We start from the raw sequence: 27,253 nt of genomic DNA, 5'->3' as shown, positions 1-27,253 counted from the left end.
CCTCTCTCTACCTTACTGCAGTCTCCAACCTCTCCATCCTCTCTCTACCTTACTGCAGTCTCTAACCTCTCCATCCTCTCTCTGCCTTACTGCAGTCTCTAACCTCTCCATCCTCTCTACCTTACTGCAGTCTCTAACCTCTCCATCCTCTCTCTACCTTACTGCAGTCTCCAACCTCTCCATCCTCTCTCTGCCTTACTGCAGTCTCCAACCTCTCCATCCTCTCTCTGCCTTACTGCAGACTCCAACCTCTCCATCCTCTCTCTACCTTACTGCAGTCTCCAACCTCTCCATCCTCTCTCTGCCTTACTGCAGTCTCTAACCTCTCCATCCTCTCTCTACCTTACTGCAGTCTCCAACCTCTCCATCCTCTCTTTACCTTACTGCAGTCTCTAACCTCTCCATCCTTTCTCTACCTTACTGCAGTCTCTAACCTCTCCATCCTCTCTACCTTACTGCAGTCTCCAACCTCTCCATCCTCTCTCTACCTTACTGCAGTCTCCAACCTCTCCATCCTCTCTCTGCCTTACTGCAGTCTCTAACCTCTCCATCCTCTCTCTGCCTTACTGCAGTCTCCAACCTCTCCATCCTCTCTCTGCCTTACTGCAGTCTCTAACCTCTCCATCCTCTCTCTACCTTACTGCAGTCTCCAACCTCTCCATCCTCTCTCAACTTTACTGCAGTCTCTAACCTCTCCATCCTCTCTCTACCTTACTGCAGGCTCTAACCTCTCCATCTTCTCTCTGCCTTACTGCAGTCTCCAACCTCTCCATCCTCTCTCTACCTTCCTGCAGTCTCTAACCTCTCCGTCCTCTCTCTACCTTACTGCAGTCTCCAACCTCTCCATCCTCTCTCTGCCTTACTGCAGTCTCCAACCTCTCCATCCTCTCTCTGCCTTACTGCAGTCTCCAACCTCTCCATCCTCTCTCTACCTTACTGCAGTCTCCAACCTCTCCATCCTCTCTCTACCTTACTGCAGTCTCCAACCTCTCCATCCTCTCTCTGCCTTACTGCAGTCTCCAACCTCTCCATCCTCTCTCTGCCTTACTGCAGTCTCCAACCTCTCCATCCTCTCTCTACCTTACTGCAGTCTCCAACCTCTCCATCCTCTCTCTACCTTACTGCAGTCTCCAACCTCTCCATCCTCTCTCTACCTTACTGCAGTCTCCAACCTCTCCATCCTCTCTCTACCTTACTGCAGTCTCTAACCTCTCCATCCTCTCTCTACCTTACTGCAGTCTCCAACCTCTCCATCCTCTCTCAACCTTACTGCAATCTCCAACCTCTCCATCCTCTCTCTACCTTACTGCAGTCTCCAACCTCTCCATCCTCTCTCTACCTTACTGCAGTCTCTAACCTCTCCATCCTCTCTCTACCTTACTGCAGTCTCTAACCTCTCCATCCTCTCTCTACCTTACTGCAGTCTCCAACCTCTCCATCCTCTCTCTACCTTACTGCAGTCTCCAACCTCTCCATCCTCTCTACCTTACTGCAGTCTCCAACCTCTCCATCCTCTCTCTACCTTACTGCAGTCTCCAACCTCTCCATCCTCTCTCTACCTTACTGCAGTCTCTAACCTCTCCATCCTCTCTCTACCTTACTGCAGTCCTCTAACCTCTCCCTCCTCTCTCTACCTTACTGCAGTCTCCAACCTCTCCATCCTCTCTCTACCTTACTGCAATCTCCAACCTCTCCATCCTCTCTCTACCTTACTGCAGTTTCCAACCTCTCCAACCTCTCTCTGCCTTACTGCAGTCTCTAACCTCTCCATCCTCTCTCTACCTTACTGCAGTCTCCAACCTCTCCCTCCCTCTCTCTGCCTTACTGCAGTCTCTAACCTCTCCATCCTCTCTCTACCTTACTGCAGTCTCTAACCTCTCCATCCTCTCTCTACCTTACTGCAGTCTCCAACCTCTCCATCCTCTCTCTAACTTACTGCAGTCTCCAACCTCTCCATCCTCTCTCTACCTTACTGCAGTTTCTAACCTCTCCATCCTCTCTCTGCCTTACTGCAGTCTCCAACCTCTCCATCCTCTCTCTACCTTACTGCAGTCTCCAACCTCTCCATCCTCTCTCTGCCTTACTGCAGTCTCTAACCTCTCCATTCTCTCTCTGCCTTACTGCAGTCTCCAACCTCTCCATCCTCTCTCAACCTTACTGCAGTTTCTAACCTCTCCATCCTCTCTCTACCTTACTGCAGTCTCCAACCTCTCCATCCTCTCTCTGCCTTACTGCAGTCTCTAACCTCTCCATCCTCTCTCTGCCTTACTGCAGTCTCTAACCTCTCCATCCTCTCTCTACCTTACTGCAGTCTCCAACCTCTTCATCCTCTCTCTACCTTACTGCAGTCTCCAACCTCTCCATCCTCTCTCTGCCTTACTGCAGTCTCTAACCTCTCCATCCTCTCTCTGACTTACTGCAGTCTCTAACCTCTCCATCCTCTCTCTACCTTACTGCAGTCTCCAACCTCTCCATCCTCTCTACCTTACTGCAGTCTCCAACCTCTCCATCCTCTCTCTGCCTTACTGCAGTCTCCAACCTCTCCATCCTCTCTCTGCCTTACTGCAGTCTCCAACCTCTCCATCCTCTCTCTGCCTTACTGCAGTCTCTAACCTCTCCATCCTCTCTCCGCCTTACTGCAGTCTCCAACCTCTCCATCCTCTCTCCGCCTTACTGCAGTCTCCAACCTCTCCATCGTCTCTCTGCCTTACTGCAGTCTCCAACCTCTCCATCCTCTCTCTGCCTTACTGCAGTCTCCAACCTCTCCATCCTCTCTCTACCTTACTGCAGTCTCCAACCTCTCCATCCTCTCTCTACCTTACTGCAGTCTCCAACCTCTCCATCCTCTCTACCTTACTGCAGTTTCCAACCTCTCCATCCTCTCTCTGCCTTACTGCAGTCTCTAACCTCTCCATCCTCTCTCTACCTTACTGCAGTCTCCAACCTCTCCATCCTCTCTCTACCTTACTGCAGTCTCCAACCTCTCCATCCTCTCTCTGCCTTACTGCAGTCTCCAACCTCTCCATCCTCTCTCTACCTTACTGCAGTCTCTAACCTCTCCATCCTCTCTCTACCTTACTGCAGTCTCCAACCTCTCCATCCTCTCTCTACCTTACTGCAGTCTCCAACCTCTCCATCCTCTCTCTACCTTACTGCAGTTTCTAACCTCTCCATCCTCTCTCTGCCTTACTGCAGTCTCCAACCTCTCCATCCTCTCTCTACCTTACTGCAGTCTCCAACCTCTCCATCCTCTCTCTGCCTTACTGCAGTCTCCAACCTCTCCATCCTCTCTCTACCTTACTGCAGTCTCCAAACTCTCCATCCTCTCTCTACCTTACTGCAGTCTCCAACCTCTCCATCCTCTCTCTGCCTTACTGCAGTCTCTAACCTCTCCATCCTCTCTCTGCCTTACTGCAGTCTCTAACCTCTCCATCCTCTCTCTACCTTACTGCAGTCTCCAACCTCTCCATCCTCTCTCTACCTTACTGCAGTCTCCAAACCTCATCCATCCTCTCCTTCTGCCTTACTGCAGTCTCCTAACCTTCTCCATCCTCTCTCTGCCTTACGAGCAGTCTCTAATAACTCTCCATCCTCTCTATCTACCTTACTGCAGTCTCCAACATCGCATCCTCCTCCCTATCCCTTACTGCAGTCTCCACCTCTCCCATCCTCTCTCTACCTTACTGCAGTCCTCAACCTCTCCATCCCTCTCCTCTGCCTTACTGCAGTCTCCAACCTCTCCATCCCTCTCTGCTCTCCCCTGACTGCAGTCTCCACACATCTCCCTTCCTATCTCTGGCCTACTGCAGTCTCACCTCTCCAATCCTCTCTTACCTTACTGCAGTCTCCTAACCTCATCCCAGCCTCTCTCTACCTTTACTGCAGTCTCCTAACCTCTCCTATCCTCTCTCTCTGCTCTACCTTACTGCAGTCTCCTAACCTCTCCATCCAGCTATCTGACTTACTGCAGTCTCCTAACCTCTCCATCCTCTCTCTACCTTACTGGCAGTCTCCAACCTCTCCATCACTCTCTACTGCTTACGGCAGTCTCCAACCTTCTCCATCCTCTCTCTGCCTTACTGCAGTCTCATAACCTCTCCATCCTCTCTCTGCCTTACTGCAGTCTCTAACCTCTCCATCCTCTCTCTGCCTTACTGCAGTCTCCAACCTCTCCATCCTCTCTCTGCCTTACTGCAGTCTCCAACCTCTCCATCCTCTCTCTGCCTTACTGCAGTCTCCAACCTCTCCATCCTCTCTCTACCTTACTGCAGTCTCCAACCTCTCCATCCTCTCTCTGCCTTACTGCAGTCTCTAACCTCTCCATCCTCTCTCTGCCTTACTGCAGTCTCCAACCTCTCCATCCTCTCTCTACCTTACTGCAGTCTCCAACCTCTCCATCCTCTCTCTGCCTTACTGCAGTCTCCAACCTCTCCATCCTCTCTCTGCCTTACTGCAGTCTCCAACCTCTCCATCCTCTCTCCTGCCTTACTGCAGTCTCCAACCTCTCCATCCTCTCTCTGCCTTACTGCAGTCTCCAACCTCTCCATCCTCTCTCTGCCTTACTGCAGTCTCCAACCTCTCCATCCTCTCTCTACCTTACTGCAGTCTCCAACCTCTCCATCCTCTCTCTACCTTACTGCAGTCTCCAAACTCTCCATCCTCTCTCTACCTTACTGCAGTCTCCAACCTCTCCATTCTCTCTCTGCCTTACTGCAGTCTCTAACCTCTCCATCCTCTCTCTGCCTTACTGCAGTCTCTAACCTCTCCATCCTCTCTACCTTACTGCAGTCTCCAACCTCTCCATCCTCTCTTCCTTACTGCAGTCTCCAACCTCTCTCTGCCTTACTGCAGTCTCCAACCTCTCCATCCTCTCTCTGCCTTACTGCAGTCTCCAACCTCTCCATCCTCTCTCTGCCTTACTGCAGCCTCTAACCTCTCCATCCTCTCTCTGCCTTACTGCAGTCTCCAACCTCTCCATCCTCTCTCTACCTTACTGCAGTCTCCAACCTCTCCATTCTCTCTCTGCCTTACTGCAGTCTCTAACCTCTCCATCCTCTCTCTGCCTTACTGCAGTCTCTAACCTCTCCATCCTCTCTACCTTACTGCAGTCTCCAACCTCTCCATCCTCTCTACCTTACTGCAGTCTCCAACCTCTCCATCCTCTCTCTGCCTTACTGCAGTCTCCAACCTCTCCATCCTCTCTCTGCCTTACTGCAGTCTCCAACCTCTCCATCCTCTCTCTGCCTTACTGCAGCCTCTAACCTCTCCATCCTCTCTCTGCCTTACTGCAGTCTCCAACCTCTCCATCCTCTCTCTGCCTTACTGCAGTCTCCAACCTCTCCATCCTCTCTCTGCCTTACTGCAGTCTCTAAGCTCTCCATCCTCTCTCTGCCTTACTGCAGTCTCTAACCTCTCCATCCTCTCTCTGCCTTACTGCAGTCTCCAACCTCTCCATCCTCTCTCTGCCTTACTGCAGTCTCCAACCTCTCCATCCTCTCTCTGCCTTACTGCAGTCTCCAACCTCTCCATCCTCTCTCTGCCTTACTGCAGTCTCCAACCTCTCCATCCTCTCTCTGCCTTACTGCAGTCTCTAACCTCTCCATCCTCTCTCTGCCTTACTGCAGTCTCCAACCTCTCCATCCTCTCTCTACCTTACTGCAGTCTCCAACCTCTCCATCCTCTCGCTGCCTTACTGCAGTCTCCAACCTCTCCATCCTCTCTCTGCCTTACTGCAGTCTCCAACCTCTCCATCCTCTCTCTGCCTTACTGCAGTCTCCAACCTCTCCATCCTCTCTCTGCCTTAGTGCAGTCTCCAACCTCTCCATCCTCTCTCTGCCTTACTGCAGTCTCCAACCTCTCCATCCTCTCTCTGCCTTACTGCAGTCTCTAACCTCTCCATCCTCTCTCTACCTTACTGCAGTCTCCAACCTCTCCATCCTCTCTCTGCCTTACTGCAGTCTCCAACCTCTCCATCCTCTCTCTACCTTACTGCAGTCTCCAAACTCTCCATCCTCTCTCTACCTTACTGCAGTCTCCAACCTCTCCATCCTCTCTCTGCCTTACTGCAGTCTCCAACCTCTCCATCCTCTCTCTGCCTTACTGCAGTCTCTAACCTCTCCATCCTCTCTCTACCTTACTGCAGTCTCCAACCTCTCCATCCTCTCTCTGCCTTACTGCAGTCTCCAACCTCTCCATCCTCTCTCTACCTTACTGCAGTCTCCAAACTCTCCATCCTCTCTCTACCTTACTGCAGTCTCCAACCTCTCCATCCTCTCTACCTTACTGCAGTCTCCAACCTCTCCATCCTCTCTACCTTACTGCAGTCTCCAACCTCTCCATCCTCTTGTGTTTATCTCTACACCATGTCACTAGAGTCAACAGTAAACTCTCACCTGTTTGGTTCTTGTCATGCACGTTGACGATGATGAGGTGGAAGGGTGGTTTGGTGGGAGATGCCTCATGAGGGATCGCCACCGATTGGTCCACGCTGTATGATTCCGTGGCTCCTGGTATGCTATGGGCTGTTGTTCTAGAGCTCTGACCCTCCTCCTCCTTGTAGACCACAGCAGGCTCTCTGTCCCAGCCTGGTTGGCCCTGCTCTGGTGTGACCAACCCTGGACGTCCTGGGTAACCTGGTTGTCCTGGGCGTGAAGGGTCTGATCCCATCCCTGTCCCGGCCATGAAGCCCTGTGTAGGAATCACTACTACCCTGTCCTCCCCCTCACTTCCCCCATCACTACTGCTCCCCTCCCCACTCCCACTGCTCTCCCCTCTGCCTGAGCCTATCTGAGTCTCTCCCTCTCCCACCCGGTCTCCCCCCTGGTTGATGTCGAGGTGGGGGTGGATGGGCTGGGAGCGGGTGGTGGGGTGAGGGGGCAGCTGCATAGGGAACAGGGTATCACCCCTGCTTGGGACTGACTCTACCATGGTTAGGTCTGGGCCAAAGTCATCCACGTCATTCTCAGGGAACAGAGTGGTACCAACAGAGGAGTCTGGCTTTCTGCCTGTAGTTCTGTCTTCTGTAGTTCTGTCTTCTGTAGTTCTGTCTTCTGTAGTTCTGTCTTCTGTAGTTCTGTCTTCTGTAGTTCTGTCTTTGTCTATTGTCGTGTAGTCAGTGGTGTGATGTTTGTGTTTGGTGGTGTGTGTTCTGTCAGTAGCTGTGTGATGTCTGTCTGTGCCTGTATAAGCTGTCTCATGTGGTCCACCTGCATGCTGACTTCTGTCTTGGTCTGCAGTAGTCTGGTGTGGTCTGTCTGTGGGGTGAGGTTTCTCTGTAACTGTGTGAGTTGGGTCTGTAACTGTGTGGTCAGTTCTGGCTGTGTGAGTTCTGTCTGTAACTGTGTGGTCAGTTCTGCCTGTGTGAGTTCTGTCTGTAACTGTGTGGTCAGTTCTGCCTGTGTGAGTTCTGTCTGTAACTGTGTGGTCAGTTCTGGCTGTGTGAGTTCTGTCTGTAACTGTGTGGTCAGTTCTGCCTGTGTGAGTTCTGTCTGTAACTGTGTGGTCAGTTCTGGCTGTGTGAGTTCTGTCTGTAACTGTGTGGTCAGTTCTGCCTGTGTGAGTTCTGTCTGTAACTGTGTGGTCAGTTCTGGCTGTGTGAGTTGGGTCTGTAACTGTGTGGTCAGTTCTGGCTGTGTGAGTTCTGTCTGTAACTGTGTGGTCAGTTCTGCCTGTGTGGTAGATGGCATCAGGTTTGTCTGTAGCTGTGTCTGTCCTGCGAGCGTCTGTGGTCGTCACAGGTCCAGGAGTGGTGATCTCTGGTTCCTTCCCTGCAGAGACAGAGACGGGAGATGCTTAGCTGTGGTCACAACACCTTTAACAGGAAAATATACCCCCACCTGAGATAACAGTCAAGATACAGTAATGTTCCAGAAAAACCATGGGGGTCAGATGAGGGTTAGATGGGGGTCAGATAACCAGATGAACCATGGGGGTCAGATGAGGGTTAGATGGGGGTCAGATAACCAGATGAACCATGGGGGTCAGATGAGGGTTAGATGGGGGTCAGATAGCCAGATGAACCATGGGGGTCAGATGAGGGTTAGATGGGGGTCAGATAACCAGATGAACCATGGGGGTCAGATGAGGGTTAGATGGGGGTCAGATAACCAGATGAACCATGGGGGTCAGATGAGGGTTAGATGGGGGCCAGATAACCAGATGAACCATGGAGTTCAGATGAGGGTTAGATGGGGGTCAGATAACCAGATGAACCATGGAGGTCAGATGAGGGTTAGATGGGGGTCAGATAACCAGATGAACCATGGGGGTCAGATGAGGGTTAGATGGGGGTCAGATAACCAGATGAACCATGGGGGTCAGATGAGGGTTAGATGGGGGTCAGATAACCAGATGAACCATGGGGGTCAGATGAGGGTTAGATGGGGGTCAGATAACCAGATGAACCATGGGGGTCAGATGAGGGTTAGATGGGGGTCAGATAACCAGATGAACCATGGGGGTCAGATGAGGGTTAGATGGGGGTCAGATAACCAGATGAAACATGGGGGTCAGACGAGGGTTAGATGGGGGTCAGATAACCAGATGAACCATGGGGGTCAGATGAGGGTTAGATGGGGGTCAGATAACCAGATGAACCATGGGCGTCAGATGAGGGTTAGATGGGGGTCAGATAACCAGATGAACCATGGGGGTCAGATGAGGGTTAGATGGGGGTCAGATAACCAGATGAAACATGGGGGTCAGACGAGGGTTAGATGGGGGTCAGATAACCAGATGAACCATGGGGGTCAGATGAGGGTTAGATGGGGGTCAGATAACCAGATGAACCATGGGCGTCAGATGGGGGTCAGATGGGGTCAGATGTTCGATGCTGTGCCATAGTAAATAAAAAACGAAGAAGAATCTGAACGTTAACAGAGAATGCTAAACATGGTGTTGTGAGAATCAAAACGGTGTCAGCTCACAGCAACAGGCTGTAAAAGGCAATCCAACTCAGAGAGTTTTATTTTTAAAGAGAGACGTCAGCCGTCAAGAATAAACCAGTGGAAGTGTCAGTGCCAGTGGTGTCAGTCTGTCAGGATAATAATCCTCTCTCTCTAACTGCCAGGAGGTCTGTATTTTTAGACAGCATGGTGTCTGAACTGTGTTAAAACGTGCTGTTTTACAACTGTACACCTCCAACCTCCTTTTTCCCTTGGGAGATTCTTTGGCATAAGCACACACACACACGCACACACACACACACACACACACACACACACACACACACCCTTTTGGCTTCACATAACCTGCTATGTTTCAACACTGGAACACATCTTAAGCCAACATGTTAGCACTCTCTCTTTTCTAGCCTTACCCAAAGTCTTTACATTGTCTGCCCATATAATTCACCCACAGGCTGTCTGTGTAAACCACAGAGAAATATGAGTTTGGCATCCAACAACATCTGTGGACCTCTAGTAAATATTTACACACACACACACACACACATGCACACACACACACACACATGCACACATACACACGCACGCACGTGCACGCACGCGCACGCACGCACACACACACACACACACACACACACGGGCCTTATTAACCTTATTGACACACGGTAATGACATAATTATGTTTAATGTATATATTCCATTTCAGCACCCCACCTCCTCTCAAAATGTTGAGGCCATGTATAGATGAAGGAGCTGGGACCCCCCCCTCCCTTACCCCTTCTCGCTCCCTCTCTCTCTTTCCCAACCTTTCGCTTTCTTTTTCTCTTTCTCTCTCTCTGTCGTTCACTCCCTCTCTCCATCACTTTATCTTCCTCTACACCCCCACCCCCCTCTTTCTCTCTCTGTGTGTGAGTGTTGGGGGCGTTTATAGCTGGCATTACTCTGAGCAGAGACCCTCAGGGGAGTTAGTTAGCCTGCTCACTCACACTGTGAGGGGACCAGCTCCTGCTTAGCTCCAGCCCAGGTCTGATGTCATGTGTTTGGCTGGGCCAGGCCATCTGGTTGGCTGGGCTGCAGTCTGTCCCCTGTCCCTATATCCATGTCACGTCCACTGTGCATGAGGCAGCTCACATATACTGTACGTTCTGAGCTGTATAAATCACTACCACTCTGTCAGAGACCTTACTGTTTCAGGTGATTTACATGGGAATTATGGCATGGATTTCATTTTCTGGTATTTTAGAAACCAGTAGATTGCAACATAATATTTTGTTCCTGGAAAAAGAAGGTTGCAAGTGCGTAAATCTATTCTGATCATGATGATGATAATGATACTCCTGGGCAAGTAAGACTTGCCTGCTCGCTCTCCTACTCAGTATCTCTCTCCCTCCTCTTTTGCTTTCTCTCTCGTTACACTCTCTCTCTGGGAAGGGGCCAGCTGTAGTGCATTAGGGACCTGTCCTGTTTCTGTCTTAGAGAGCATGAGTTGGGTTTTCCCCTCGTAAAAAACACACAGCCCCAAATGTGAGGAACAGGAGAGAGATAGAGTTAAACAGAGCCCTATTTCTCTGCAGAACTCATCCACCTTGCAACACCACACTATATACTTGGGTTCCTAACTGTAACTGGGTCTCTGCTGCGACCCACCTACAGTTTTTAAAGTTTTCTAGTGGCCCAACAAATCAGAGCCATGTTTCGAGCCAGGATCCAGTCTTAAGCCCCGACTCTTAAAGAACTGGCCTTAACCGACCATGTTGGAGACATTGGGCTAAATCAGCCATGGAGTTGGAGACTGTAAGGTAGGGAGAGGGTTGAAGAGGTAGGGGAGGTTGGAGACTGCAGTATGGCAGGGAAGCAGGGACAAGAAGGGGAGGTTGGAGACTTGGAGACTGCAGTAAGGCAGAATAATGGGAGGTTGGAGACTGCAGACAACAGCAAGGAAAGTAGAGGAAGGTGATGTTGGAGACTGCAGTAAGGTAGAGAGAGGATGGAGAGGTTGGAGACTGCAGTAAGGTAGAGAGAGGATGGAGAGGATGGAGACTGCAGTAAGGCAGAGAGAGGATGGAGAGGTTGGAGACTGCAGTAAGGTAGAGAGAGGATGGAGAGGTTGGAGACTGCAGTAAGGTAGAGAGAGGATGGAGAGGTTGGAGACTGCAGTAAGGTAGAGAGAGGATGGAGAGGTTGGAGACTGCAGTAAGGTAGAGAGAGGATGGAGAGGTTGGAGACTGCAGTAAGGTAGAGAGAGGATGGAGAGGTTGGAGACTGCAGTAAGGTAGAGAGAGGATGGAGAGGTTGGAGACTGCAGTAAGGTAGAGAGAGGATGGAGAGGTTAGAGACTGCAGTAAGGTAGAGAGAGGATGGAGAGGTTAGAGACTGCAGTAAGGTAGAGAGAGGATGGAGAGGTTGGAGACTGCAGTAAGGCAGAGAGAGGATGGAGAGGTTGGAGACTGCAGTAAGGCAGAGAGAGGATGGAGAGGTTGGAGACTGCAGTAAGGTAGAGAGAGGATGGAGAGGTTGGAGACTGCAGTAAGGTAGAGAGAGGATGGAGAGGTTGGAGACTGCAGTAAGGTAGAGAGAGGATGGAGAGGTTGGAGACTGCAGTAAGGTAGAGAGAGGATGGAGAGGTTGGAGACTGCAGTAAGGCAGAGAGAGGATGGAGAGGTTGGAGACTGCAGTAAGGCAGAGAGAGGATGGAGAGGTTGGAGACTGCAGTAAGGCAGAGAGAGGATGGAGAGGTTGGAGACTGCAGTAAGGTAGAGAGAGGATGGAGAGGTTGGAGACTGCAGTAAGGTAGAGAGAGGATGGAGAGGTTGGAGACTGCAGTAAGGTAGAGAGAGGATGGAGAGGTTGGAGACTGCAGTAAGGCAGAGAGAGGATGGAGAGGTTGGAGACTGCAGTAAGGCAGAGAGAGGATGGAGAGGTTGGAGACTGCAGTAAGGCAGAGAGAGGATGGAGAGGTTGGAGACTGCAGTAAGGTAGAGAGAGGATGGAGAGGTTGGAGACTGCAGTAAGGTAGAGAGAGGATGGAGAGGTTGGAGACTGCAGTAAGGTAGAGAGAGGATGGAGAGGTTGGAGACTGCAGTAAGGTAGAGAGAGGATGGAGAGGTTGGAGACTGCAGTAAGGCAGAGAGAGGATGGAGAGGTTGGAGACTGCAGTAAGGCAGAGAGAGGATGGAGAGGTTGGAGACTGCAGTAAGGTAGAGAGAGGATGGAGAGGTTGGAAACTGCAGTAAGGCTGAGAGGATGGAGAGGTTGGAGACTGCAGTAAGGTAGAGAGAGGATGGAGAGGTTGGAGACTGCAGTAAGGTAGAGAGAGGATGGAGAGGTTGGAGACTGCAGTAAGGTAGAGAGGATGGAGAGGTTGGAGACTGCAGTAAGGTAGAGAGAGGATGGAGAGGTTGGAGACTGCAGTAAGGTAGAGAGAGGATGGAGAGGTTGGAGACTGCAGTAAGGCAGAGAGAGGATGGAGAGGTTAGAGACTGCAGTAAGGTAGAGAGAGGATGGAGAGGTTGGAGACTGCAGTAAGGCAGAGAGAGGATGGAGAGGTTGGAGACTGCAGTAAGGCAGAGAGAGGATGGAGAGGTTGGAGACTGCAGTAAGGTAGAGAGAGGATGGAGAGGTTGGAGACTGCAGTAAGGTAGAGAGAGGATGGAGAGGTTGGAGACTGCAGTAAGGTAGACAGAGGATGGAGAGGTTGGAGACTGCAGTAAGGTAGACAGAGGATGGAGAGGTTGGAGACTGCAGTAAGGTAGACAGAGGATGGAGAGGATGGAGACTGCAGTAAGGTAGAGAGAGGATGGAGAGGTTGGAGACTGCAGTAAGGCAGAGAGAGGATGGAGAGGTTGGAGACTGCAGTAAGGTAGAGAGAGGATGGAGAGGTTAGAGACTGCAGTAAGGTAGACAGAGGATGGAGAGGTTGGAGACTGCAGTAAGGTAGAGAGAGGATGGAGAGGATGGAGACTGCAGTAAGGTAGAGAGAGGATGGAGAGGTTGGAGACTGCAGTAAGGCAGAGAGAGGATGGAGAGGTTGGAGACTGCAGTAAGGCAGAGAGAGGATGGAGAGGTTGGAGACTGCAGTAAGGCAGAGAGAGGATGTAGAGGTTGGAGACTGCAGTAAGGTAGAGAGAGGATGGAGAGGTTGGAGACTGCAGTAAGGTAGAGAGAGGATGGAGTAAGTCTGGGAGTATGGGGTGATACAGTAAGGCAGGGAGTATGGGGTGATACAGTAAGGCAGGGAGTATGGGGTGATACAGTAAGGCAGGGAGTATGGGGTGATACAGTAAGGCAGGGAGTATGGGGTGATACAGTAAGGCAGAATGTATGGGGTGATACAGTAAGGCAGAATGTATGGGGTGATACAGTAAGGCAGAGAGTATGGGGTGATACAGTAAGTCTGGGAGTATGGGGTGATACAGTAAAGCAGAGAGTATGGGGTGATACAGTAAGGCAGAGAGTATGGGGTGATACAGTAGGTCTGGGAGTATGAAGTGATACAGTAAGTCTGGGAGTATGAGGTGATACAGTAGGTCTGGGAGTATGGGGTGATACAGTAAGTCTGGGAGTATGAGGTGATACAGCAAGGCAGAGAGGATGGGGTGATACAGTTAGGCAGAGGGTATGGGGTGATACAGTAGGTCTAGGAGTATGGGTGATACAGTAAAGCAGGGAATATGGGGTGATACAGTAAGGCAGAGAGTATGGGGTGATACAGTAAGGTAGGGAATATGGGTTGATACAGTAAAGCAGGGAATATGGGGTGATACAGTAAGGCAGGGAATATGGGGTGATACAGTAAAGCAGGGAATATGGGGTGATACAGTAAGGCAGGGAGTATGGGGTGATACAGTAAGGCAGGGAATATGTGGTGATACAGTAAGGCAGGGAATATGGGGTGATACAGTAAAGCAGGGAATATGGGGTGATACAGTAAGGCAGGGAGTATGGGGTGATACAGTAAGGCAGGGAGTATGGGGTGATACAGTAAGGCAGGGAATATGTGGTGATACAGTAAGGCTGGGAATATGGGGTGATACAGTAAGGCAGGGAATATGGGGTGATACAGTAAGGCAGGGAGTATGGGGTGATACAGTAAAGCAGGGAATATGGGGTGATACAGTAAAGCAGGGAATATGGGGTGATACAGTAAAGCAGGGAATATGGGGTGATACAGTAAAGCAGGGAATATGGGGTGATACAGTAAAGCAGGGAATATGGGGTGATACAGTACGGCAGGGAGTATGGGGTGATACAGTAAGGCTGGGAGAATGGGGTGATACAGTAAGGCTGGGAGAATGGGGTGATACAGTAAGGCTGGGAGAATGGGGTGATACAGTAAGGCAGGGAGTATGGGGTGATACAGTAAGGCAGGGAATATGGGGTGATACAGTAAGGCTGGGAGAATGGGGTGATACAGTAAGGCTGGGAGTATGGGGTGACACAGTAAGGCAGGGAATATGGGGTGATACAGTACAGCTGGGAGTATGGGGTGATACAGTAAGGCAGGGAATATGTGGTGATACAGTAAGGCTGGGAGTATGGGGTGATACAGTAAGGCTGGGAGTATGGGGTGATACAGTAAGGCAGGGAGTATGGGGTGATACAGTACGGCTGGGAGTATGGGGTGATACAGTAAGGCTGGGAGTATGGGGTGATACAGTAAGGCAGGGAGTATGGGGTGATACAGTAAGGCAGAGAGTATGGGGTGATACAGTAAGGCAGAGAGTATGGGGTGATACAGTAAGGCTGGGAGTATGGGGTGATACAGTAAGGCTGGGGGTATGGGGTGATACAGTAAGGCAGAGAGTATGGGGTGATACAGTAGGTCTGGGAGTATGGGGTGATACAGTAAGGCTGGGAGTATTGGGTGATACAGTAAGGCAGGGAGTATGGGGTGATACAGTAAGGCAGAGAGAATGGGGTGATACAGTAGGTCTGGGAGTATGGGGTGATACAGTAGGTCTGGGAGTATGAGGTGATACAGTAGGTCTGGGAGTATGCAGTGATACAGTAGGTCTGGGAGTATGGGGTGATACAGTAGGTCTGGGAGTATGCAGTGATACAGTAGGTCTGGGAGTATGGGGTGATACAGTAGGTCTGGGAGTATGAGGTGATACAGTAGGTCTGGGAGTATGGGGTGATACAGTAGGTCTGGGAGTATGCAGTGATACAGTAGGTCTGGGAGTATGGGGTGATACAGTAGGTCTGGGAGTATGGGGTGATACAGTAGGTCTGGGAGTATGGGGTGATACAGTAGGTCTGGGAGTATTGGGTGATACAGTAGGTCTGGGAGTATGGGGTGATACAGTAGGTCTGGGAGTATGGGGTGATACAGTAAGGCAGGGAGTATGGGGTGATACAGTAAGGCAGGGAGTATGGGGTGATACAGTAAGGCTGGGAGTATGGGGTGATACAGTAAGGCTGGGAGTATGGGGTGATACAGTAAGGCAGAATGTATGGGGTGATACAGTAAGGCAGAGAGTATGGGGTGATACAGTAAGTCTGGGAGTATGGGGTGATACAGTAAAGCAGAGAGTATGGGGTGATACAGTAAGGCAGAGAGTATGGGGTGATACAGTAGGTCTGGGAGTATGAGGTGATACAGTAAGTCTGGGAGTATGAGGTGATACAGTAGGTCTGGGAGTATGGGGTGATACAGTAAGGCTGGGAGTATGGGGTGATACAGTAAGGCTGGGAGTATGAGGTGATACAGCAAGGCAGAGAGGATGGGGTGATACAGTTAGTCTGAGGGTATGGGGAGATACAGTAGGTCTAGGAGTATGGATGATACAGTAAAGCAGGGAATATGGGGTGATACAGTAAGGCAGAGAGTATGGGGTGATACAGTAAGGCAGGGAATATGGGTTGATACAGTAAGGTAGAGAGTATGGGGTGATACAGTAAGGCAGGGAGTATGGGGTGATACAGTACGGCAGGGAGTATGGGGTGATACAGTAAGGCTGGGAGAATGGGGTGATACAGTAAGGCAGGGAGTATGGGGTGATACAGTAAGGCAGGGAATATGGGATGATACAGTACAGCTGGGAGTATGGGGTGATACAGTAAGGCAGGGAATATGTGGTGATACAGTAAGGCTGGGAGTATGGGGTGATACAGTAAGGCTGGGAGTATGGGGTGATACAGTAAGGCAGGGAGTATGGGGTGATACAGTACGGCTGGGAGTATGGGGTGATACAGTAAGGCAGGGAGTATGGGGTGATACAGTAAGGCAGAGAGTATGGGGTGATACAGTAAGGCAGAGAGTATGGGGTGATACAGTGAGGCTGGGAGTATGGGGTGATACAGTAAGGCTGGGGGTATGGGGTGACACAGTAAGGCAGAGAGTATGGGGTGATACAGTAGGTCTGGGAGTATGGGGTGATACAGTAAGGCAGGGAGTATGGGGTGATACAGTAAGGCAGGGAGTATGGGGTGATACAGTACGGCTGGGAGTATGGGGTGATACAGTAAGGCAGGGAGTATGGGGTGATACAGTAAGGCAGAGAGTATGGGGTGATACAGTAAGGCAGAGAGTATGGGGTGATACAGTAAGGCTGGGAGTATGGGGTGATACAGTAAGGCTGGGGGTATGGGGTGATACAGTAAGGCAGAGAGTATGGGGTGATACAGTAGGTCTGGGAGTATGGGGTGATACAGTAAGGCAGAGAGTATGGGGTGATACAGTAGGTCTGGGAGTATGGGGTGATACAGTAGGTCTGGGAGTATGCAGTGATACAGTAGGTCTGGGAGTATGGGGTGATACAGTAGGTCTGGGAGTATGGGGTGATACAGTAGGTCTGGGAGTATGGGGTGATACAGTAGGTCTGGGAGTATGCAGTGATACAGTAGGTCTGGGAGTATGGGGTGATACAGTAAGGCTGGGAGTATTGGGTGATACAGTAAGGCAGGGAGTATGGGGTGATACAGTAAGGCAGAGAGTATGGGGTGATACAGTAGGTCTGGGAGTATGGGGTGATACAGTAGGTCTGGGAGTATGAGGTGATACAGTAGGTCTGGGAGTATGCAGTGATACAGTAGGTCTGGGAGTATGGGGTGATACAGTAGGTCTGGGAGTATGCAGTGATACAGTAGGTCTGGGAGTATGGGGTGATACAGTAGGTCTGGGAGTATGAGGTGATACAGTAGGTCTGGGAGTATGGGGTGATACAGTAGGTCTGGGAGTATGCAGTGATACAGTAGGTCTGGGAGTATGGGGTGATATAGTAGGTCTGGGAGTATGGGGTGATACAGTAGGTCTGGGAGTATGGGGTGATACAGTAGGTCTGGGAGTATTGGGTGATACAGTAGGTCTGGGAGTATGGGGTGATACAGTAGGTCTGGGAGTATGGGGTGATACAGTAGGTCTGGGAGTATGGGGTGATACAGTAGGTCTGGGAGTATGCGGTGATACAGTAGGTCTGGGAGTATGGGGTGATACAGTAGGTCTGGGAGTATGGGGTGATACAGTAGGTCTGGGAGTATGGGGTGATACAGTAGGTCTGGGAGTATGGGGTGATACAGTAGGTCTGGGAGTATTGGGTGATACAGTAGGTCTGGGAGAGGAAGGGAGTGGGCCATTGTCTTTCCAGATGTGATATAAAGTAAATAGACATGTCCAACATGATAACACAATAAAAGCTTTAAACACTTTGTGGGCCAGATCCTAACATAGAACACATGCCCGTAACTTTAACTATTACATAAATCATGCATTGATATCAACGGGAGATGTAGGAATAAATGTGGGTTACATGCATATTTCTTAAGTCTTTTGCTGTAAAAGGACTTTCATGTGACACTGCCCTCCTCTCCCCCCTTTTTGTCTCTCTCGCTCTTTCTCATTCTACTCCTCCCTCATTCCCTTCATATCTCACTTTCTCTCTCCCCATCCCCTCCTCGCTCTCTCTACTGAGATGTGATCTGCCCCCCCAGGCTTGGCCATTTAGACAACCCTCAGCAGGAAGTGAAAACAGGGTGAGAGTTCATCCTCACACAGGACGGGTCATAACTCATTGAGCCTGAGAGAAACTCAAGCTGCATAAATATCCCTGGTGATACTCCCCTGCCAAGTCTGCCTGTCTGTTACTACAATAGAGGAGCAACTCTCTCACTTTTTCTCTCTGTCTTTTCTCAAGAGATTATGTCTCCTCTCTCGCCCTTTCTCCTCCTCCTCCCTCTCTTTCTCGTTATCCTCCTCCTCTTCACTTTCTCCCTCCTCATCCTCGTCCTCCTCCTCTTCCTTCCTATCCTCATCAGCATTAATGTAATTGCCATTGTCATCATTATCTTAGCAGCAGCGACAGCAGCTTCAGTAACAGTGGTGGTAATAGTATTGCAGTAGTCTTACCCTTGAAACAGAAAGCTCCATGTCTGTCAATAGGGTTGGGGAAGCCTGACTGGTCAGGGAATCGGTACAGGGTCCGGACCCCCAGCAGCCCTCCTCCACACTGGGGCCTGGGGACGGAGATGGGGTAGCGGACGCTGCCGTCTGACAGCCAGCCGTAGTCACAGCGATCCAGTCCTCCACGCCACGCGGCAAACAGGTTACCAGGGGAGGCGAGCACCGCCCCCTGCCTCTCACACTCATGCTTGGCCTGGCGAAGGGTCAGCTTGTAGCTGACAGGGGCGTAGAACACCTCACCTACAGTACAGGGGAGATATATACTCACTTTACCCAAAGAGGCACACGCTGATATAGCTTTAGCTCACTATCAAGAAACACCAACAATAACACTCCCTCACCGTGTAGTTTGTCTACATAGCAGTAGACGTCATAGGTCTCTTTAGGGTCTCTGAGCCCATACGTCCTGATCCCAGGTCTGTGCTTCATATCGCCCATGCAACCAGGACGGGGCTTCGTGATTGGGTATCTACAGGGAAGAGAGAGGGAGCATGGGAAATGTAGTCTTCATTACAAACTCTGACAGGACGGAGGTATCCCTGAGATGGGTATATCAGTTGAGAGCTCAGGTAACACACACACCTGACAGTCTGGTCGGCTATCCATCCGGCGTCACACTGGTCCAGTCCGTCCTCGAAGGCGACGGTCAGCTGTTCGGCTGTAGCGATGGTGGCCCCGGCAGCGAGACACGCGTCAATGGCCCCAGGGAAGGACAAGGTGTAACGACTAGAGCTAGATCTGTAGTGAAACACCACACCTGGAGGGACAGAGACAGGAGTTCAGTCTGTGTGTGTGTGTGTGTGTGTGTGTGTGTGTGTGTGTGTGTGTGTGTGTGTGTGTGTGTGTGTGTGTGTGTGTGTGTGTGTGTGTGTGTGTGTGTGTGTGTGTGTGTGTGTGTGTGTGTATCTTCTAAGTTCATAAGAGTTGATCATTTTTTCCTCCAGGAAGCTGGCTCCAGTTATAGAGTTGACCAGTAGATTGACGTGCAGTAAAGGGACAGTTGTTAGTGTGATAGAGCAGTCTCTGTCTGTTGCCTAGTGAACAGAGACTGAACAGGGGCTGTATCTACACACACAAAGGCTGTACTATATCAACAGGCTGTTGTTCATCTCTAATGTGGAATCTATGATAATCTGGGCTATTTAGGGGGTCTCTCCTTTTGAAAGATACCCAGCTTGAATGCCACACACAGTAGTACATTGTAACCCCACCACCCCCCAAAATGAGCTACATAACACAATGTATAGCACAAATCTATCAGAGCAGAATGTTTAGAACACAGGTTTGTATGTTTAGTGAACAATACTACATGTGTAGAACCAGCTCACATCAGCATGCTACCCAGAAAGACTCAGAGAGGGAGACCTGGAGACAATCTGTGGTTGTGTTTACTCTGGCACAGCTAATGGACACTTGACTGCCGTGCTGTGAAACATGGTGATACTAGCTACTGTAGACTACTGATTAATTTGTCAGATGAGGGATACATTTCTAGGTTAATTTCTCAGGAGTACTCTGTCTCAGTCTCTCTCCCTCTCTTAGTGTCCTTGGCCAGAAGAGACCAAAGAGCAGACCACCTCTACCTTATCCTCAGAAGACCTACACCAGCCCTGTAGGTCTGCACAGATCAGATCCAGCATGAGGTAATGTGTTACAACCAGAGTAACATAGCAGTACTCCCAGGGCAGAATACACAATCATGTTTCTCCATCTACGTATGCAGACCTGCTAAATGTTTCAGCCAGCCATCTGCTCTGCCTCACACATCACAGTCCCGGTCTGAATCTCCTGCCATCTGAGCAGGTAATGATGGAGCTGAGTCACTAACACCGGTCTCCAGGTCTCAAGATGTACAAGACCGTCCTCCTCCTGGAGTTCTACAACACCACTGTCTGCCAGTTACTTCCTCAGTCTAGCGATGATGACTTGGCCTGCTGCTCAGCTCCGCTGTCCAAGAAAGCTATCTGCACTATTCCACCATAATAAGGCTGATACATGACCACACCGTGGCACCTTTACACACTAACTAAAGGCTCCCTATGGACCAGCATGTCTGAGTGGGAATAACAGGAAACAGTTAGTATTAGAGAGTTTCACATTATTTATATTACCCAACAACTACTGGAACTAATGACAAAAGCGCATGTACCACCCCTACGTAAAATGTATGCACGCATGACTGTAAGTCGCTTTGGATAAAGGATTCTGCTAAAATGGCATATATTATGTTATTTACACATTCTAATGGGCGAAATGTGTGTGTGAGTGTGTGCTACTGTGTGTGTCTGCTACCGTGTGTGTGTCCACTCACCACTGACATTGAGATGAACAGTATCCTGGGTGTCCTCCATCCCATGCATGACTTCGCAGCGATAGAGTCCAGCGTCGCTAGCCCTCAGGTCGACAACGATCAGCGAGGCATCCCCTACCTCCTGGGGGTGGCTGGGCACAGACACCCTTCCCCTGTACTCCTGCCCCACCTTGATCACTCCTCCATGGGCCACCAGCACCACACGCTCCCCATCTCCCTCCAGCTTGCTCCACTTGATCCTTAGCTGGTCCTCTGGGCCCTGGGTGCTAGGGGTGAGTGTGGGGGTGTGTGTGGTGGGGGTGATGGAGAAGTGGCATGGGAGCACCACCCTGCCAGCCAGAGAACCACTAACGGGGGCAGCCTTCTCTACCGTCATCCTCCATGATGGATCTAAAGACAGAGAAAGAGGGAGTTACTATCTAGCCATGCAAGTAAGGACACAAGTGTCTATATTATCAAAACTGATGAGCAAGTATATGAGGTTTGGGGTCATGGCTAGGGGTCGGGGTTAAAGGTCATCGAGTGAGACTCTAGGTCAGGGGTTAATAGTTAAACTGACTACAGCATGAGCATGTACAGTTATATCAGGTCAGATAGCACACAGGGTGGATGGGTGTAACTCAGGACAGATCACCTGCAAGTCACTAAATGACAAAGAGCAGACAGATACACAGAGCATGGTTTTAGTTTGTGAATGGGTTTAGTTTGTGAATGGGTTTAGTTTGTGAATGGTTTTAGTTTGTGAATGGGTTTAGTTTGTGAATGGGTTTAGTTTGTGAATGGGTTTAGTTTGTGAATGGGTTTAGTTTGTGAATAACTTTAGTTTGTGAATGGGTTTAGTTTGTGAATAGGTTTAGTTTGTGAATAACTTTAGTTTGTGAATGGGTTTAGTTTGTGAATAGGTTTAGTTTGTGAATGGGCTTAGTTTGTGAATAGGTTTAGTTTGTGAATGGGTTTAGTAGAGGGTTGTGTGTGGTGCGGATGGCTTACAGTGTGATTAATCCAACCCCAGATGTAGGTACAGTAATTGGAAGCATGTGTGTGTGCAGGGTTGGAGAGTAATTGATTACATGTAAACTGATTACAAAAATGTTATCAGATTACAGTAGTGCTTTTTCTTTTTCTTCAACATTAAATGTATTCTGAAATAGTTACATTAAAATGATTTTAGAGCTTTTTAATGGAAATTTCACAGCCAAGAATAGTGAACTTTCAATTGCAAACATATAAAACATATTCCATTGTCTTTGTCAGGTCTACATTAGGTAGACATCAATAAAAAAAATATTATAAAATAATAAAATATTTCAGTTGTGTATATTACTTAGTTTTTATTTCATGACTTAATCATTTTGAATTCCTTAAAGTCATCTTGTCACGTCCTGACCAGTAATAGGGGTTATTTGTTATTGTAGTTTGGTCAGGACGTGGCAGGGGGTATTTGTTTTATGTGGTTCGGGGGTTATGTGTATGCAGAGGGGTGTTTTATTTATGTGTTCCGGGGTTTTGGTGTATGTTCTTGTTTTGGTTTTGTAGGTTTTTCTAGTTTGTATATTTCTTTGTTGGTCTGTGTGGCTCTCGATCAGGAACAGCTGTACATCGTTGTTCCTGATTGAGAGTCATATATAGGGAGATTGTTTTCACCTGGTTGATTGTGGGTAGTTGTATTTGCACTGCTGTTAGTTTAGCCTGAAAATCTGTTAGCTGTCATTTATTGTTTTTCCGTGTTCGCTATAATAAATATAATTATGAGCACGCAACCCGCTGCGCCTTGGTCCCCTTCTCTCTTCAACGACGGCCGTGACTCATCTTTGTTCAGGCAGTAGCAGCCAGCCAGACAACCAGACAACGTTATCTCTGTGCTCCCCACACTGTACTGTCTTTAGTCATACTATTTAGCTAGCCTGCCTAAGTATGCTGCAGAGCTGTATGACAAAATCCTTTTACTAGTAAATAAGGCATACATTCACGAACTGTCTCGGTCCCTCTCGTTGTTGTGTTGAGTACATTCCTCTCTCATCCAGTGGAATTACCATGTTTCTGCGCAGAACTAGGTTGAATATTTTCTTAATGAAAACTACAATTTCAGCCCAGCATCCCACATAGTTCTTGACTTGATTTCTCTCGTGAATTATTTGATTTCTCTCTAGAGAAACGGTGCGTTGGACTCACAAAAAATGAACTAAAGTTGGTCAATTGTTGTTTAATAACCCAAAAAATGTTTTAAAAAACATCTCAGTACCAAATTACTGATACTTTTGAAAAACTAGATGATTACTTCTTGGATTACTTTTAAATTCAGAAAGAATTTTTGCCGAAAAAAATACATTGACACCTTTCCGTTTTCTCAATGAAGATGAAAACTGGCACAAGTCTAAGTTTGTTCCACCAGAGCAAGTCTGACCACAAGTCAGAGGCCACCAGGATGATACCAAATGTGTTTGATGGATCATTTCTGTCTCCTTCTAATGCCTCTTAAGGGGAAAGTAATCAGAAAGTAATCAGATTACGTTACTGAGTTTGGGTAATACAAACGTTACGTTAATGATTACAATTTTGGACAGTTAACTAGTAACTAACAGATTACATATAGAAAGTTACTTAACCAACCCTGTGTGCATGTCTTGAGGATTGAGAAAGATGAATGGAGCTGCGTGAATGTCTCTTTCTGCTTTTGTGTAAACCTAATGACCTGTTTCCAGTTTGTCATTGAGAAAACACACACACGCATACACACACACATACACACACAGCAAGACTCACCTTTTTCAGCTAAAGCAGAACAGAGAAACATCAGCCAGAGCAGGTGCCTGAGATGTAACATCTCTATAGAACCTGTGGAACCAATACACACTGAGTTCATCACATCAAAATGATCATGAATGACATACAGTATATACCTACTTTAACATAAACTGTAGCAATTAAGGGGGGAAATCCAGAGTAGGACCTAGACTAGTGACTCTACCTGTGCACACATGCACACACTCCAGGGGCCTCACCTTGCATGGCCCTATTGAAACAACTATGCACAGTCCGTTTTTACTACAAGTACTGATCAAGTCTGAGCAAGTGACATACTGTCGACTGATGTAAGTAATCAAATCAAAGTTTATTTGTCACGTGCGCCGAATACAACAGGTGTAGACATTACAGTGAAATGCTTACTTACAGGCTCTAAACAATAGTGCGGAAAAAAAGGTATGTGTGTGTGTGTGTGTGTGTGTGTGTGTGTGTGTGTGTGTGTGTGTAGGTAAGTAAAGAAATAAAACAACAGTAAAAAGACATTTGAAAATAAGAGTAGCAAGGCTATATACAGACACCGGTTAGTGAGGCTGATTGAGGTAGTATGTACATGTAGATATGGTTAAAGTGACTATGCATATATGATGGACAGAGAGTAGCAGTAGTGTAAAAGAGGTGTTGGTGGGTGGCGGGACACAATGCAGATAGCCCGGTTAGCCAATGTGCGGGAGCACTGGTTGGTCGGGCCAATTGAGGTAGTATGTACATTAATGTATAGTTAAAGTGACTATGCATATATGATTAACAGAGAGTAGCAGCAGCATAAAAGAGAGGTTGGGGGGGGGGGGGCACACAGTGCAAATAGTTTGGGTAACCATTCGGTTACCTGTTCAGGAGTCTTATGGCTTGGGGGTAAAAACTGTTGAGAAGCCTTTTTGTCCTAGACTTGGCACTCCGGTACTGCTTGCCATGCAGTAGTAGAGAGAACAGTCTATGACTGGGGTGGCTGGGGTCTTTGACAATTTTTAGGGCCTTCCTCTGACACCGCCTGGTGTAGAGGTCCTGGATGGCAGGCAGCTTTGCCCCAGTGATGTACTGGGCCGTTCACACTACCACCTGAAGTGCCTTGCGGTCGGAGGCCGAGCAGTTGCCGTACCAGGCAGTGATGCAACCGGTCAGGATGCTCTCAATGTTGCAGCTGTAGAACCTTTTGAGGATCTCAGGACCCATGCCAAATCTTTTTAGTTTCCTGAGGGGGAATAGGCTTCGTCGTGCCCTCTTCACGACTGTCTTGGTGTGTTTGGACCATTCTAGTTTGTTGTTGATGTTGACACCAAGGAACTTGAAGCTCTCAACCTGCTCCACTACAGCCCCGTCGATGAGAATGGGGGCGTGCTTGGTCCTCCTTTTCCTGTTGTCCACAATCATCTCCTTTGTCTTGATCACGTTGAGGGAGAGGTTGTTATTCTGGCACCACCCGGCCAGATCTCTGACCTCCTTCCTATAGGCTGTCTCGTCGTTGTCGGTGATCAGGCCTACCACTGTTGTGTCGTCTGCAAACGTAATGATGGTGTTCGAGTCGTGCCTGGCCATGCAGTCGTGGGTGAACAGGGAGTACAGAAGGGGACTGAGCACTCACCCCTGGGGAGCTACAGTGTTGTGGATCAGCGTGGCAGATGTGTTGTTACCTACCCTCACCACCTGGGGGAGGCCCATCAGGAAGTCCAGGATCCAGTTGCAGAGGGAGGTGTTTAGTGTCAGGGTCCTTAGCTTATTGATGAGCTTTGAGGGCACTATGGTGTTGAACACTGAGCTGTAGTCAATGAATAGCATTCTCACATAGGTGTTCCTTTTGTCCAGGTGGGAAATGGCAGTGTAGAGTGCAATAGAGATTTCATCATCTGTGGATCTGTTTGGGCGGTATGCAAATTGGAGTGGGTCTAGGGTTTCTGGGATAATGGTGTTGATGTGAGCCATTACCAGCCTTTCAGTAGACTATGTACTTAACATGATTATTTTTGTTTAGCCTTTGTGTTGAAATGCCTACATGCTAAATTTACTACAAGCTACTTCACTTCACTATGGTGTTGAAAAGTAAAACGCAAAAACACAGAGCTAGGAGCCGTATTGTCTGACAATGCAGAGTGGTGCTGTTCTGGAACAGGGGAACCAATGGACAAGAGACTCATGACTATAAAAGCTACAGCCACTAAGTAGGATCATGGAAGTAATAAAAACTTTGTTGGGACACTGCGTTGAGTCGTATTGGAACAATCAAAACAGCTTTGACAAGCAGGGACATCTCTCCAGCAGCTCCGTGGAAAATGGCTAAACACACACACACCTGACTGAAGCTAAGGGCAATGAGGACAATTTCACTCCAGATGTCCCTTCGCGCAATTGGACAACTGTGACGCGCGCCACTCAGAGGCGTCCCTGAAACAGAAATGATAAATTCGCTTGCCTCTCTATCGTCTACAGCAGCAGCTGTGCTGAAAAGGTTATACGTTGTCGATCACTGTAAATGGCCTGGCCATTAAAGCGCTAACCCCTGCTGTGAGATCTGCTAATGGAGCTGTTGTAGGCTATAGATCCTCGATCATTGTGAGAACGTTCCTCAAGCTGACCACCCAAACACCTCTCTCTCTCTGAATGCCCGTGGATATACAGTATAGACGGTGATAAATCACAGCAAGCAAAGCGTGAAAAGTGTCAATGAGCAGACATCAATGTGAACCATCATCTACAACTGAGGCCTTGTTACGAAAACGTCCACTGCAAATCGACTCATATGCTACGGAGAAAACGGCAGTTTATTAAAAAGTAATAATAAGACTACCCTTACTTAGCCTATGATAAATGACAACAGGCATACATAGAAAAGCAATTCAATCAAGCAACGATAATATCCTACCTTGGGTCCAGATATCCACCAAGTAAGTTTTCGATCAAGTTTCCAAAGATCCCGGATTTTAGTTCCAGAACCAGACTAATATACGTTCTAGTTCCAGCTGTACAGAGCTCTCTTCTCTCCTCCGAGCGCTGTCTTCTCGGACATCAGCTAGGAGTCTCCTCCACTCTGCCCCGGCTTCAAGTTCAAATCCACCTCACACCCACTACTGTTATCCGTCACCAGCTAAAGGAGGGGCGCACATGCCCTACACCCCAAAGTCGATACCGCCCCTTATCATAAAACACAAGGAGTTAGAGCGAGAGAGAGAGAGAGAGATGGGGTTGCCTAAAACAATTTATTCTCCATAAATTCAAATGACTCAGTAGCGCACCCAGGCAGAATCCCAACAAAATAAGTTACCGGTAATCATTTCACAATGTTTTCAATGTCCTCCGGGATGCGATATAAAGGATGCCATATAAGATAACTGTCTTTCCAGCATTGTCTGTGTGTAGCCTCCCCGAAACAGATAATTATCAAACCACAGTTAACATACTAGAGAACACAACAGCCCCTGTTATATTTGATCTTAGCCTTCACTTTAATTCACTGTATTAGAGTTTCATACACATATAGCATTACATAAAGAACTGACACTTCTGTTCATCATGTTAAAATAAGCACACTGAGCTTTAGCTCATGTTTGTTCATCTTGAGGATACAAATATCCCTTACATTATTATAAATGATGCCATTGGTAAACAATGGTACAGTATGAAAAAGACTTATTCACTTCTGTGTATTTAACAGTCTATTTGACATCCTCTGTAATTCTGTCAAGTAGTTTCAGTGATAGAGGATGGCACAGGGTGGAGAGATGGAGGATAGAGCTTTTCTGTAGAGCTAGTGGGCTTTAGTTCCAGCACTGCCATTACACCTGACCCAGCTTGTCAGGGTCCTTATGATGAGCAGCTGATTAGTACCAGGTGTTGGCCACCCCTGTG

General features: G+C 48.6%; 1 protein-coding gene across 1 annotated transcript in view; it reads right to left on the bottom strand.

Moving 5' to 3' along the window:
* The window catches only part of LOC115160293 (versican core protein-like), a 41,141-nt gene extending 14,685 nt beyond the window's left edge, over window positions 1-26,456 (bottom strand). Inside the window, exons 1-7 of the mRNA XM_029710656.1 lie at window positions 26,271-26,456; window positions 23,375-23,446; window positions 20,612-21,001; window positions 18,883-19,057; window positions 18,642-18,769; window positions 18,247-18,540; window positions 6,393-7,766 (exon numbers count right to left, since the gene is read on the bottom strand). Of these exons, the coding sequence (XP_029566516.1) occupies window positions 6,393-7,766; window positions 18,247-18,540; window positions 18,642-18,769; window positions 18,883-19,057; window positions 20,612-21,001; window positions 23,375-23,435 (2,422 nt within the window). The 5' untranslated portion in view covers window positions 23,436-23,446; window positions 26,271-26,456. The remainder of the gene's footprint in view (window positions 1-6,392; window positions 7,767-18,246; window positions 18,541-18,641; window positions 18,770-18,882; window positions 19,058-20,611; window positions 21,002-23,374; window positions 23,447-26,270) is intronic.
* Window positions 26,457-27,253: the final 797 nt, after the last annotated feature.

This window comes from Salmo trutta, chromosome 23 (assembly GCF_901001165.1).
Source record: "Salmo trutta chromosome 23, fSalTru1.1, whole genome shotgun sequence".
Taxonomy (NCBI): Eukaryota; Metazoa; Chordata; class Actinopteri; order Salmoniformes; family Salmonidae; genus Salmo; species Salmo trutta.
This window is presented reverse-complemented; position numbering and strand designations above follow the sequence as displayed.